This window comes from Rhagoletis pomonella, unplaced genomic scaffold, assembly GCF_013731165.1.
Source record: "Rhagoletis pomonella isolate Grant_MI unplaced genomic scaffold, Rhpom_1.0 Rhpom_scaffold_00004, whole genome shotgun sequence".
Lineage (NCBI taxonomy): Eukaryota > Metazoa > Arthropoda > Insecta > Diptera > Tephritidae > Rhagoletis > Rhagoletis pomonella.
In genome coordinates, this window is record NW_023458558.1 from 38,148,395 (window position 1) to 38,164,400 (window position 16,006).

Sequence of the window (16,006 nt, forward strand, 5' to 3'; positions counted from 1 at the left end):
TAAATTTTAAGCCAAAAACCGACTTCCATATTCATTTAGGAGGGCCGTTAAGTTCTTCACGATTCAATTATCGGACCTAAATCAAATTAGTATGGAACCACCCTTGAGGTACCTCCATTCCGATAAAAAAGAAGATTTATCGAAATCAGTTATGCGGTAAGATATATAAAAGAAAAAAAAAATATTCCGTCAAATTTATAACTTTCTCCTTTTTTGAAGTTAATTAAAAAATATAGTATAGACTGGATACTAATCTCTTTTTAATATTAATTATTTGCAAAAATCGCAACATTTCACATTTCCCAAAATTTTTCAGCAAGTCCAGTGAACGACTTTTTTTACTTACACACAGGTTAGTTAAATTTCAACATTTTTTTTTATTAAAACCAAGTCAAAATGATATAAGTTTTGATATATTAACACCATTCATTTTAAGAGGTTATCTGGTTATAGTTTATACTCAACAATAAAATACAGTAAAAGTAATCATATAACCAGATAGCCCACCAACCCGAAAAGTGTAAATATCTACATATCGTCACCTGAAATGCAAAATAACGTAACAACATCGTCACTGAAATGCAAAAAGTCGTAACTTATAAAAAATTTAAAATTCACGTTTTGATTGCTATGATGGATTACATCAAATTAAACCCCCCCCCCCCCGCCCCACAGCGTTTTATGAAAAAAAAAATTAAATAAAAAATTAGTCACGACTTTTTCCATTTCAGTAACGATGTTGTTACGTTATTTTGCATTTCAGGTGACGATATGTAACTGGCACACAGTGTTCAGGAAAATAGCAGTGCGACGTGTTTACAAGTTTATGAAACTAAATAAAAAGTTTAGAATGTGTTTTTTTTTTTACAACAAAACCCATACAAATCAAAGTTTCAAATCTCTTCAAGAAATTTTCATAAATTTCTAAAACTTGTTCTTCAGAATTTTTTAGAATAGAATCCATTAGAATAGTCCATTCAATTTTAGTGCAAGTTTAAAGTGCCTCAAAATTCGCGTTGATTTTTGAGAATTGCAAGTGTTATGGAAGAAAATCCACCGTCACCAAAATATATATATATATATATATATATATTAAAAATCAACGCGAGTTCTAAGCAACTTGAATATGCATTTTAATAAAATTTAAGAAACTATAAAACTGCATATAAAAAAGACTGATAAAAACCTTAAATTTTTTGATTTTTTTATTAATTTTATAGGAAATTCGAAACTTCCCATTTGTATGGGTTTTGTTTAGAGTTAACTGTATTTACAAAAAAATTAAATATTAAAATTAGGTAAAAGGGAATTAAATCGGCAAAACTTGTCAATACGCCATGCTGCTATTTTCGTGAACACTGCTGTACTTACATACTCAAAATATTCAAATAGTATTATTGTTACTGAGAAGGTTTTTCGTCTCATGAAAATTTCTCTAAAATGAACTTGGCACTTTTCATCTTTAAGTAACTTTTTAATAATTATTTTAATTCAATCAATTTATTGCAAAAACACTAACTTAATGAATATTACAATTTATTTCAAAATATTTGCTATTCATGACTAACAGTTAATTTTTTATCCAACACAAAATCTTATTTTATTTAAATTCAGCACGCCTTAAATCTAATTTCTATCTTATTTGCATTTTTCATACACAATTACGAATTTGTATTCCTGTTTTTCTCTTCTTAATTCAATTGTAAGCCAACTATTACATATTTATGTACCATGTACTATTTCAAAAATAAACAGACTTTGAACACTGCAAAAATATATATTTTTTCATTCTTCTTTGCAATGACTATCCCTCCTGCATCACTTAATGTTACCCCACTAAAGCGCAGAAATTTTTACGCGCCACCCCATGCCACTTGCCACTGGTGTTGTTCTTGGTGTTTCATGAATTGTTTTTTATTTTGGTTTAGTGTTATACGCTGCTGTATCCGGTATTCAACAATCGCTACCGCTTAACCATGCTCCTCTATTTCCGACACTTCCGCCTCTGTCGCGGCTCGCTTTGGCCTCACGACTCTAATTCCAGCAACCTTTGGCTACGACTCGGTATATATGATGCAGCGTTTGCCTTTGCCCACCGAAGCTAGCGCATTGCTGTTGGGGCACCAACTGACCGCGTTCACCGCAGAGCTGTGAAAGAAACCGGAACCAGAACTGTTAAGTTGTTGGTCAACAAAATAGAAGAACAAAAAAAAAAAAAAAGAGAAGAAAAAAGAACGAAAAACATTGCGAAAACGCAACCCAAAAATTTAAATGTGCTTGAATAGATATTACGAACAAAAAAAATGTGAAATATGAATGTTATAGGAAATTATTAGATGTGCAGAAAAAATTTAATTAGTATGAAACATTAAAGCATATATTCAATTGTGCCTAGATAAGTGTAAACTAGGAATGAGAATTTTTTTTTTTATTTTATTTTTTTTTATTTAAAGTCATGTGATGACATATGTAAGATTTAAGATTTGCCAAAGAGCCAATAGCCCGAACATTACGCGCCCTAAAGAGAAAATAATAAAAAACTAAAACCTCCCTATTATAATTGCCATTCGTACTGTCATCAGGTATGTAACTTGAGAATAGAAATCGCTGCATCTTTTAGGCGCATCAATATTACATAGTTACATCCCGAGCTAATAAAAGGAAGGTAAAAAATGGGCGTTATTGAAAAAGGGGAGTGGCACCTGCCATGCAAACTGAATTTTTTATACTACATATCTGTGGAAATATTTGTGGCAGAGAATTGGAACTTGGAAGATATACGAAATAAATCCCAAACTCATTGGGGGAAAAATTTTGATACACGTTATTGTAAATAGGGGCGTGGCACCTCCCAAACAAAAAAAGTCATACTGTGTATTTTTGGGTGTGTTGTTAGTACAGTACCGGAAGATATTGACAATAGTGGTGCTTATTTGTAAAGGTGGTGCGCCACCTCCCATACATACTCACACTTTGATACTGCATACAATATATCTGTGTTCGTATGAAATAGTAGCGGGAAGCTGGCTTTAATATAAAGCGGCATTCCTTTTATTCTTTAACTTACAAAGAATTTTTTAATGAGACTTAATAAGAATATTAACTTGCTAATATCGGAACTATTTCTTGCACGCTTATTTGAGAAAAGCTCTTCAACGGCTTAGCGCCAGCAAGTCATACGACATAAGCTGCTATTCCATACGATATATTGTAAAAGGTTCCGAGGTCTCTCTTATACAAGTGAATTTTTCATACAGCAAATCTCCCGAAGTATTTTAAATAGGGTAGTCGAATTTTTACGTAAATTTAACAAATTTCGGAGTTAATGGAAAAGGGGTGTGACAACTCTGGTATGATCTTAAATTCCCAACTCTGGAAGAATTTAGTATTAATTGAAATACATACATGTGTAAAGTAGGAAACATTTTTTTTATACCCGAGCGCACTTGTGCACAAGGGTATTATAACTTTGTTCACATAACGGTTGTTTGTAACAGGCAAAACGAATCGAGATAGATATAGACAAATGTATACATAAATGATCAGAATGAAAAGAGAAATCGATTAAGCGGTGACTGTCTGTCCGTCCGTCCGTCCGTCCGTCCGTCCGTCTGTGCACACGATAACTCGAGTAAAAATTGAGATATCTTAACGAAACTTGGTACGTGAACTTCTTTTGGGCGTGGGACGGATGGTATTGAAAATGGGCGAAATCGGATAATAACCACGCCTACCTCCCATATAACGGTAATTTTAAGAAATACGAAAACTGCGATATTTTAGTAACTACTGAAGATAATTCACTCAAAATTGATACTTACAATGAGTTTCAGACGGAAAACATGAATATTATAAATTTTTGGAAAATGGGCGTAGCCACGCCCACTTATGGTTACATGTGTATATCTTGGTAACCGCTGCACCAATTTCTTCCAAACTTGGTACAGTTGTTGGCCTTAGTACAGCATACTAAATGGCTGAAAATTTTAAAAATCGGACAATAACCACGCCTACCTCCCATATAACGGTAATTTTCAGAAAAACGAAAACTGCGATATTTTAGTAACTACTGAAGATAATTCACTCAAAATTGATATTTGCAATGAGTTTTAGACGAAAAATAAGAATATTACAAAATTTTAGCAAATGGGCGTAGCCACGCCCACTTATGGTTACATGTGTATATCTTGGTAACCGCTACACCAATTTCTTCCAAACTTGGCACAGTTGTTGGTCCTGGTACAGCATACCAACTGGCCGAAAATTTCTAAAATCGGACAATAACCACGCCCACATCCCATATAACGGTAATTTCGAGAAATACAAAATCTTCGATAAATCAGTAAATATTGAAGCTAATTTATTCAAAATTGATGATTGCAACAATTCTTTACCAAGAAATACGTTTATGACAAAATTTTGGAAAAGGGGCGTAGCACCGCCCACTTGTGATCACATATATGTATCTCGCTAACCGTTCTAGCAAGTTGTACCAAGCTCGGTATGGTTATTGTGCTTGCCACATAAAAGCAAACCGTTGAAGATGGTTGAAATCGGACTAAAATTGAGGCCGCTTTTCATATAACGGTAAATTTCAGATATGCTTGAAATTTCAATATTTCGAAATTTAAGGACGCTAATTTACTTAAAATGTATACATCATGTAGCGGTAGCTTTCGGAAAGGTGGAAAACATATATTTAATACTTGCGCCGGGTATTTAATGTTCGGCTCCGCCCGAACTTAGACTTTCTTACTTGTTTTGGGGTATATTTTTATTTTTTTTTTTGTTTTTAATCAAATAACAAAATAGTTTTCCATAGAGAACCATCGTTAGTCAGTCCAACTAACAACTTTGGTGCTTCTTTTGATTTTTTCGGTTATTGTGCGTAACATTTTTTTCATTCAAAACTTTGAGTAACTTGAAATTTTACTTTACATTTCTGAAACTTATAATCATATATCTACGCTGACCATCCGTCCTGTATTATACGGGACAGTCCTCTTTTACGACCCATTGTCCTGGTAATTTATTTATTTTATACGGGACGCCAAATGTTCTGTATTTCTTTTAATGTCCTGTATTTGTCCCGTATTCGGCGCTCCGAAGCCTTAACAGCTCATTAAAATGGCTTGCCTATGAACGAGTTTTAAGTGATTTTGGTATATAATGGCAATTTTCTTTATAAACAGTTATTATTTTCTAATCTGAATACCTGTGATTCGAATCGAAGAATACATACAGTGACCAAAATATAAATTGAGACACGACATTTTAGTAAGTTGTGGCTATTTTTCTTTAGTTTATTTAATGTTTATTATTTATTTTATTAAAGTAAAGCTCTTTTCACAAGAAAAACTATAAAATTAATTCTGCAATGTTTCACCAAAATTTCAAACTTTTTAATTAGAATCTTTAGAAAAAAAATTGGGTTGCAGTTTTGTAACTCATTAAAATTGAGTTTAATAAAGTGCGAATGGAAAGTGCTAATCATTTGCTTCTCTTTCAAAAAAGAAGGCCGAACATACATAATTTGTATGAAAAAAAGCGTAACAGTCAAGAAAAAAAAAAAAAAATTGCCAACAATTAGTGGTAAGCCTTACCGACTTAAAATTGCACTTTCTGATACTAAAATTTAACGAATTTTTTTAACAAATTTTATGGGGTAAAAATCTCGAGAAAATTATACTACAAGGATACTCTTTAAGGGAAAACAGTGTGGACAAAATTTGCAAAATAATTTTTTGTCCCGTATTCGGCTTTCATAAATATGGTCACCGTACATATATCTAATACTTCTATATTGATAGTAACGTATCTTCACTATGTGGTTTTATTCCGCAATCAAAGGGAGACAGCCTATCAAATAAATGTTTGCTTGTGTTAGTATAAATGTATATTTGTGAACTATTACAAACAAACCACTGTCAAGTCACTCCAGGAGCGGTTTAAATTACAAATATTAAAAAAATAGAAAAATAAAATAACCAAAAATTTTTCCCTGAACGTGATTGGGGTGAGCTTTGTGGTAACTGGCGGATTTGAATAAGCAGCAAGAGATGTATAAGTTACACTTGAGGCGATCACCATAACCACTCTTAAAAGATAGGATGAGAGGATCCGTGCCTTCCTTTCCAGCACCTTAGCCAGCATGTAGCGTCTGCCCGTTTTCCCTGATACGGCTCATTTTTAAGTAAATAGTATAACATACTGACGCGTGCAACACGATTCCTTTTTCCTTACTTTTTTGTTCAAAAGTTAAACACAATTTTTTTTTTCTTTAATTAAAATTTAATTTTCTAAAATATTGACGATTACTGCACCGCTCCTGATTTTTTATTCTTTTCAAATGTCATTCTGAGTACATTGGTTGGTTGGTTTTCTCGTTCTATCATTCTATATCTGCACTCTAATGTTGGCGGATGTACTTTCAACGTACTGTCAATATAGAAGTATTACATATATGCTAATAATACTATAAATTCGTGGAAAGAGATCTATATCAAAACTTAATTTTCATATTCTTGCAAATATTTTTTTAATACTTTTTTTTGTCTACAGAGTGATTAAAAACTGAACCATTCGTTAGGTTCTTTAGGTGCCGCATTCTTTAAAATGGCGTCTTTTAAAGAGGACTATATAACTAATTTGAGACAGTAGTAGTTGTTTTTAAATTGTATAAGGTTTTTAGTGAGTAATACCAACTTTTAAATAAAGCTGGGTTTGGAAAGAAAATGAGATTATACAGGGTGTCCAGCCCACCCGTCCACTCCCTCTAAATTGGAGTGAAATTTTTTATTTTTTTATTGAATAACGAAAAAATATGAATTTTGTTAGTTTCAGTACTTCCGAATAAAACGTCCTAGCCCACTCCTTTGACAAGCTTCGTATCTATTTTCAAAACTCATATTTCTCAGTCAGCAAACAGTGATCTTTGAGTGCTCAACGCTCTTCTGGCACGCCAAATTTGTGCATTTCCGACCGAGTCTATATATTTTTCATAAGATATGTCTAGAAAATGGCACGAATTCTACTATGGTAATAAAAAAATGTTCGGCAAAGAAAACCTAATAGGAACAAAATGTTACATCTCGCCAAGTGATTTAGTATAGTATTTTATAACTAACAAATTAACCGTTGGTGTTTCAATGAACTTTATTGAATAGACCCGAAGCCCATTTAAAGAATATATATATCTGATAAAGTGCAACCAGTATTTTTGATCCAAATTCTGAACAAGTTTCCAACAATATCTCGTTTGTCTGGTTGTCTGTAGGCATTAAAAATTTTCCGTTGATACATATTGTGTTGAATTAGTGAGAAATTGGCAACAGCAGTTCCCGATATTCATACACGTACACTTGTGATCAGCTGATTAAGTCATCAGCATTTTCATAAATTTTGGCTACTTATTTTATTTGCTTATTTAATGTTTATTAACGCTTTGGTTTTTAATAATTTTTTTCTGACTGCACGACGCATTTTTTCCATACAAAAAAGAATTTCGAATTTATTTTGTATGGAAAAAAATTTGTAATGCAGTCAGAAAAAAAAAATTATTAAAAATCAACGCAATTCTTTAGCTTAAAACTTGCACATTATTACCCTGAAATTTAATGCATGCTCAAAGAATTCTAAAAAATCTGAATAAAAAGTTGAAAATTTAGCCGAAACTTTGCAGATTTTTTATAATTTTTGCACAAAGTTTGAAATGTGGATTTATACGGCGTTTGTTGTATAATGAGCTAGACTATGGTAAAATAATAGCCAAAATTTATCAAAATGTTAATGACTTAATCAGCTGATCACAAGTGTATGCAATATTGAGTGATGATATGTTATATGTGTATATGACAGCGTATGAGGAATTAAGCAAGAAAGGTTTCCCTAAAATCCAAATACTTTTACTTACGTGTGTCCTTTTAGTGTCGCCTCCAGTTCTCCCATGACATTCCAAATATAAACTAAACCATCGGATGACCCACACGCAACCTTGGAACCGCACGAATTGAATGAGGCTCGCGCCCAATCACAGCTGAGTTTGAAATTTTCATGGCTGTGAAAATGCAAACACCGATTACATCGATATATATGCCATATGTGTAAACCAATAAAACAATCAAATGATATAGGTACTAATAAAATACTTACGAAAACGATGAAATTATTTGATTTTTGCGTAAGTCTAATAGTTTAATTGTATCATCTCTAATCGAACAAATTAGGTAGTAGCCATCTAAAACAGAGAATTTCATTAAAAACACTTGTATGTACATAAGTATATATTGTATTATTTCAAACAAATTCTATATTGTATTAGAGTTGAGTTTTATTCTATGAATTTAACGAATTCAACTTAGTTACCCTTTGACAGATCAATCGATGTGATTTTCGCTGGCATCAATATATCATCCGCTTGCTTCTCTGTGCGTATATCCCAAAAGCGCAGCTTTTTATCATAATGCCCACTGATGATGGTTGAGCCGAGACTGTCAGTGGTCACCAGATCGTTGCAGCTTGAACCGGCGAATTTCGTTTCGATGCAGGCAATGCTGCGCAAATCCCAGATTTTTAGCGTGCGATCATGGCTGCCGGTCACCACCTTAATAGGCTCTTGTAGATACTTAGCCGCCATTACTTTTCCGCTATGTCCCGTCAGTGTATGCTGAAGAGAGAGAAGAAAGAGAAAATATATGTTTAAATTAATAGCCAAAAATCTGAGGAGAGAGCGAAGTTTATGAGCAGATTTCTCAAAGATAAAATCTTGACTACGACCGCCAGTATACCGAGTAGCAAGTGGACTAGACCACTGAAACCTCTGATCGGAACCACCTGGTAAAAATTCTTAGTTATGAAGAAAAAAAGATAACAGCCAACAACTCGTGGGACTTTTGCATTTTTTAAATGAAAAGTGGTTGTTTCAAAAAGATAACATTTGTCCGCAGTCAAAGGCCCCTTATAACTTGTAATTATCTTAATGTTTTGAGTTAGCTTTTCTAACATAAACAAAAAGATACAAAAAAATATAGATAATTATTAAAAGCTTAAAATATCATCCAGAGAATGATCTGCTTTTTTGTTATATCTGCTAACCCAAGTGCAAAAGAGTTAAGTTGTATTAAAGACAAATTCTTTCGCTAAGGCTGGTATGCAGCTCTCAAGGAAACGGTCAAGAAAAAATTGCCATTATTTCGTGTGTGCGTGTGTGTCCAAGGAATTTTGACAACTGATACTTGCCTCGCTCTTTCCTCAAGAAATAATGAAACAGGCATATATTTCTGTTGCAAGCATGGGTTGCCTTGTGCTATTTTTTCACAAAAAACTTTAGTAAACCGTAGTAGAAAGCGTAGCAAATTTCTTAAAAATTGCGTACTGTCTCAAGAAAATTTTACACAAGAAAATTTCTTAGCAACATACTGGCCTTTATGAATTTATTACACAGCATAAAAAGAGAGCTATTAGTAGGAAAAACACATTATTCCTCTGAATGCGCGTGATGGTATCACTAGTCACTAGTAGAACATATTTTCACATGGCTCACCAGTTGGTAGACGCCAAACTGAGTTCATAGAGTTTTACGGCAGGTGTTGCAATTAAAAATGTTGTTTGCATTTGATGAGTAATTCCACTTTTTTTGAGTCAATAAACCTTTTTTTGACTAGGCTCATTAGCTTAGGCAGAAAAAAAAAACAAACAATAAACTTAGGAAGCTGGGAGACCTGAAACTAAGGTGTATTTTATTTGAATAAAAAAGCCAACAAGCATAGTATACAAAAAAAAAAATAAAAAATAAGAGTCGCATGTAATAATTCGAAGAGAAATACCAAGTAAAGCAATAAAAAAGCGTACATTATTTAATATTCTCTTGTTAAATAACTATTTTAGTAATGTGGTTTTGAAAGTTGCATTTGTTATTGCGGCACTTTACGGAAGTTAATACGATAAATTCCGCATAAGAAAACATTGTAAAGGATTTAAATGCTTGAGCAAAGTAAAATGGCTTTCATTCCAAGAAGAAGAACTCGGTACATCAGTTTAAATTTGACGCTCCTCTATGGTTTCTCAGGGTAATTATTTTCAAATTAAATTTGTTTGTTACTTTTTCTGTAGTATTTTTTTACTTTTACTTAATTATAAAAACGACCCCTATGCAGTGCTTATGTCACTGTCATTTTGAACAATGAAAAATTTGGAGAAAAGTGGTTAAAATGTAAAAATATGTTGGCCAGTTTGATTTCTATGCAGCATTTCATCAAAGCACAGGAAAAAAAACTGATTATTTTCTTGATTAACTTGAATAGGCACAGTGGTTTGAACACAATGAATGGTTTAGATTTTGAACATGCGCATATCGTTCCCTAAAATGCAAAAACGATAACTAACCATTTCTTTTTTTTCATAAAACAGGCCCCCACGGCTTGTAATTCGATGATATGCATCATAATCAGCCCAACCACAGTTGGCTTCTGTGGGCAAGTAAGATGGCCAACTCTTAACTTTTCGCGTTGTTTCCTCAAATTTTCTTAAAAATTTGGGATTTTTCAAAATGAGATTAATGGCTCTATTCTGTGTCAGCAACAAATTCTTGTCACATTTAGTACAAGTAGAGATATGTATAAATCTGGTTTCTGAAGAAAAATAATGCGACTATTCAGGCGATGCGGAGTGTAGTATGTTAGCTTCATCAGCCAACCTTCATATCTAAGGATGTGCAATAAATTCATTGATTCTATTAACTCTTTTCGTCTTTATACACAAATAAGTGCTCTTTCAAGTGACATGCAATATATTTTGCTCTATCTTTTGAACTTTTGGCTTCCGTGGGCAAGCATTTAAATAAACCTCATATCAAGGCCTGCGGCAGGCATTAACTCTCGCATTTTGATACTAAATGGAATCAATGAATTGGGTTGTTTCCTTCCTTAAAAAAGGCGAGCTTTTACAAGGCGGATATGGAGGCATTAAATTCCAAGTCGACATATTACAAGTACAGTTAAACGAAGTTACAAGCGGGAATTGGGTCACACAAATGCCAAGTACATTTGAGACGCGTACAATGTACAATATTGGCGCTTGCTCACAAAATGATTATCTCCAACACTGGTATCGGTTCAATGCAATACATATCTGTATCTCTTTGTACATATATGTAGGCAGGTTTGCTTTCTAGTTTTTTTATTATTTTTATTGTTGTGTGTGTGCTTAGCTAGGATCAATTTTCTCTATTTTATTTATGTGCACTTTGAATTTTATTGTACAGCCTTTAGGGTAAGCTAAAGTAAAAGATATAAATAAAAAAAAATGGTCAAGTGCAAATACTAACAGATCAGCATGTTTGCTATTGTTGGTAACTGTGGATGTGCGCAAGTGTGCATTGCTAGTGTTACACACATATTTACCTACCTGCATATATTACTAGGTATTGCCTTGTGTTGCTAAACGCCCAACTAAGGAAGAAATAAATTGTTTCTTTGCGCACAAAAGATAAAATTGCTTGCTAATAGCAATGACAGCCAGCACCGAACAACAGCAGCAACAGTCAAATAGCAGCAAATGGTAGCAGGAAATGACAGCTATGCAGTCAAAGCGAAATGTGAGTTTTAGATACTTAGGTCCAGCAGCCAAGACTGAATGGCATATACACCCAAGCAGTTGCTTGTGGCCAACGGCAGGACATTTACGCCAGCAATCGTCAAAGCAAAATTAAAAGAAAATGCCACTCTGCCTGCTTTTTTGGATGCTGTATGTATATTTTTTTAGTAGTTAGTGTTGTTGTAGGTGCTGCTCCCATTCCATTCATAAGCTAAAACTTAAATGAATTGTTGAAATTTATGAGTAGCCATTTAAATGTCATAAGTCAGAGAATTTACAGTTTAAGCCGGGAATTTGACAGCAAACTTAAATTCCAAGATGTAAAAATATAATGGACTTTATTAGCAAGTCATGAATGCAGAAATAAAAACAAAAAATAACTGAAAGAGTAGAAATATAAGTGTTTAGATATAGGCTAGCATGTAATATCTCAAAAACTCGCAAGAGGACTCGATGACCTATGACGTTACAGTAGGTTAAAAACCTAAAATATTTAGGAATCTGGTTTGCCACCGGCTTAAATTGGAGAGACCATAAATAAATGAAACTTGGAATTAATATCTATACATATAATAAAATTGTATCAGGCCGATATCTGTGCATTATAGATATTAAAGAAAAATTAAAAAGGGGCAATGGGTCTTTATTGGAGCAACAAAAGCCAAAACAATATTTTTTACAATATTTGTCTGTCTCTCTGTATGTTTGTTTGTACGCGCATCACTCGTAAACGAATGCAAAGAAGCGAACGCAGTTTTCACCGATGCATTGCTAAAGGACTAACTTAAAATATAGGAAAAAATAATTAGAGAGTAGCTACCTGTTTAAAAAATGCAGTTTAAGTAAATTGATAAGATACTACTTCGTTTTGTCCTCGTTCACCACCATACCCACGCGCTTTGCTTTCCTATCTTATTTCGAAATGAAAGCCGAAAGGAGTCCACCATTTCCCTAAAGAAAATAGGTTAATCAAAAAGACTTATGTAAATTCGAAGTTACCGCTAAATAGTAGTACGCGGTAGCTGTACGCAAAATTAAAAAAAAAAGTCTCGTAGAATTTACGTGGTGGAATTTTTATATTATTTCTTACCTAAAATCTCCGCAAATTAATAATTTTTTTTAGGGGAAACCATCGCAGGCCTTTGTAATGTAAGTTGTAACTTTCTGATTTCACAAACTTATCTTTTTTTGGCATTTTTTTTTTGCCAGTAGAATTAAAAAGAAAACCAGTAAGGTGAAGATATCTTAATGCACTGCTGTCACTGCTAAATTACTACTCTACATAAACTTGAGTTGATCACTGAAAGCTTCTACATTTGTAGTTATAATAAGGCGTATTCCAAAACCTGTCCCAAATTACATTTTTCACGCACTCCTACATAATTACAGAGCCAAGAACACTTAAGCGCAAATTTTTGAGCAAATCATAATTAACAGCCTTCCTTGTCATTAATTTAGGTTGCCACTACCATTTACCTGCTTTACCTAAAATATAGGTATATTAACGCAGCAAATGGTTTCGGACACTTTCAGGCGGCTGCTGATGAATTTTGATGACGGTGATTAATTTTATGCGCGCGAGCCAACGCTTCCATTGTACATACGTATATACATTAGGGTGGTCCAAAAAAGTAAAGTAGGAATTTTAATGCTCTCAACCCCTAGGATTGTTTTATATCGAAAAAATATATCCCTATTTTATTTTGAAATCAACCAATGTTTAGAGGACACTCAATATTGATTTTCAAGAATTCTATACCATTTCTACGTAAAGCCGTTTATCCCCCATATAAAATACATGAAAAACTTTGAGCGCTTTGAGCGACTTCTAAAGACTTTTTGATTTCAAAATAAAAAATAGGGCTTAATTTTTTCGGTATAGAACAATCCTAGGGGGTGAGAGCATAAAAATTCCGACTTTGATTTTTCACATGCACTTTTGGACCACCCTAATGTACACTGCATGTGCGTGTGTAAAAGCTCTTTTGTGTGAAAACGCGTAATTGCTGCTGAGTTTCTCTAAAGCAATTGATTGTTGTTATTTTTTTGAATGTGGCCTAGATAATTTTTTGTCTTCTACAATTCTACAATTGTATGCGTTGCTAACTGGAGTAAATTTGTCTTGGACATAAAAAAACAAAAAAAAATAAAAATTGTAAATCGGTGGTATCAGAATTAAAGCTGGGACTGCTAACGGAATTTTCATGGTGCGGGCAACGAACAAAAACGCCCACTTCCTACGCTGCGAACGGCATCTGCCGAGCAGTCAGCAGCAATACAAAATAGCCATACAATATAAGCGCACATATGAGTGCGCCAATTGTACATACTCGTACAATATGCAAACGGTACAATATGCACGACCATTGTGGTTTGGTCATAGTCAACGGTTACTCAGCAAGCAAAGCATTCAATTCACTTGCAGCTAAAAAGCGTCTATACAAATACAAACATGTGTGCATTGACTGGTATGTGCTACCATTTTGGCCACATTTATCAGTGCATAAAAACGCACTGTGCGCAAATATTTGCAGCAGCACACACCTTCTTAGCTCGTGCCGTCACAGCATAGCAAGCGGACGCATACTGACCATAGCGCGCTAACTGGTGGACTGACTCCTAGACCCGTTGAATTGGTTGGCATTCGCATTGGTGGTAGCTGGTATTAAATGTAGCTGCTTTGTGGTTGCACTTCTAGCCGTTACTGTTGTTGTTGCCAACTACTGCGCTTACTGGGCATGTGATTTAGTGAAATGATTTTCGATTGCAGCATATTTTGGTTCTACTTCGTGGGCATGCAGCGTTAGCCAAGCAACCAGCCAGCAGACTGCATGCAGCAACCCAAAGTATTTGCTTCCTGCTACGCCGCGTAGCGTCTAGCGTCTAGCGTCTGTGTCGTGCAATAAATTGCTCAAGTGCGCGGTGAAAATATACTCATCTATTGAATATGGAATTTTCTACGATCTTTCGCTGCTTCTATTTATTTATTTATATTTAGCTGCAATAATGCTTCCAACAAAATTCTATTTATTTCTTTTTCGTTTTCATATCCGGCGTTCTAATGCCGCAGCGCGCTATGCCCATTGTGTGCTCCTCTGCCGCAGATAGTGCTCGCTTTTAGATAGTTTCTTAGTTGCAGATAACTGAAAATTAAGTTCATTCTAATTCGTTGACCGTAACGCATTTTAAGTTGAGTTAAGCAGTTGCAATTGCCTCGCAGTCAAGCAGTTGGGCGGTGCGCTGGTTGGACAATCGGCGCAATCGGTGCTGCTTACGTGCAACATTGTTAGTCAAATACTATTTTTATTCATTTGATTTTGCTTTTTATTTATTTATTTTTTGTTTATTAGGCTATCCTCCTTAACCCTCTAGTAGGCAAATATTTTTATGAATGGCAAAAATCAGGAATGGGTGATTTTAGCACGAGAAATCCAAAACTGATGTCCATTTCAATCTGTGACAGTAACTTTTTCCTACAGGGGAGAAAAACCAAGACCTTCTGGAGACGGGCTCGCCGATATACTTACACATATTTTTAGCTTTCTCTTACACAATGTTGACCTACGAACCGGCAATGCTGTCTGCAGACGGTCAAAAATGCAAACTGGGTTTTTATATGTCGGCAAGCCGGTCTGTAGACGGTCTGTGTTCGAAAGCAATTTTCTCCATTTCGGATAGTCACACAATTATAAAACTTATATCAAAATACTACGAAACCCACTGAATTTTTTTGTATCAAAAAAATTTTCAAAAGAAAAAATTTCTTTAATTACTAATTTATTAAAAAGCAAGAAATAATTAATTTTAACCGTGTTTTCAAAATCTGTAATTCAACTGCCGATTAAAAAAAACCGGATTGACATTTACATTGTCGTAAGGGTACGATTTTTGTCTAAAGATCGTGCCTTACGAATATAGAAAAATATTATTATAGGTGCACTAAAAAGGTGTTTAGTTAACGACCGTCTGGAGGCGGTTCTGCCTACTAGAGGGTTAAGCTATTCCAATTCCATTGTTTGAAGAACAATTTTTTTCTTTTTTTTTAGCTGGCATCGTAGGTAAATACGCCGAGGTTGCGTCTAAACTAAAATTCGAAATAAGATGGGGAAACATTAAACCGCAGAGCAACACATTTAGCGCCACACTAACTCGTTGATACACGGTAGAAAATCTTAAAAGACTACCAAAACAGAAAATGACTAAAAAATAGACTGATAGAAGTTTTAATTCCGATTTAGTAACCCGCCACTCTAGCTAATAAAACTCATCTAAAATTAAAACTCCACAAAAATTACAAGTGGAAGAACTAGAAGCAGATGTTTGAAGCTCAGCTCGTTAAAAATTTATAAGCAAATCATGCTGAAATCAAGTAATTTCGCTTTGTAAAATCTGTCAATAAATTAAATAGAAATGA

At 34.1% G+C, this 16,006-nt stretch overlaps 1 protein-coding gene across 3 annotated transcripts in view; it reads right to left on the minus strand.

Annotated features, from left to right (window-relative positions):
- Positions 1 to 714: 714 nt before the first annotated feature.
- The window catches only part of LOC118737549 (autophagy-related protein 16), a 302,080-nt gene continuing 286,788 nt past the window's right edge, over positions 715 to 16,006 (minus strand). For 2 of the 3 annotated variants that reach the window (XM_036468122.1, XM_036468125.1), the window contains exons 4-7: positions 8,365 to 8,665; positions 8,152 to 8,236; positions 7,913 to 8,056; positions 715 to 2,172 (exon numbers count right to left, since the gene is read on the minus strand). In XM_036468122.1, the coding sequence (XP_036324015.1) occupies positions 2,055 to 2,172; positions 7,913 to 8,056; positions 8,152 to 8,236; positions 8,365 to 8,665 (648 nt within the window). In that variant the 3' untranslated portion in view covers positions 715 to 2,054. The remainder of the gene's footprint in view (positions 2,173 to 7,912; positions 8,057 to 8,151; positions 8,237 to 8,364; positions 8,666 to 16,006) is intronic. The other variant, XM_036468123.1, reaches the window with a different exon arrangement.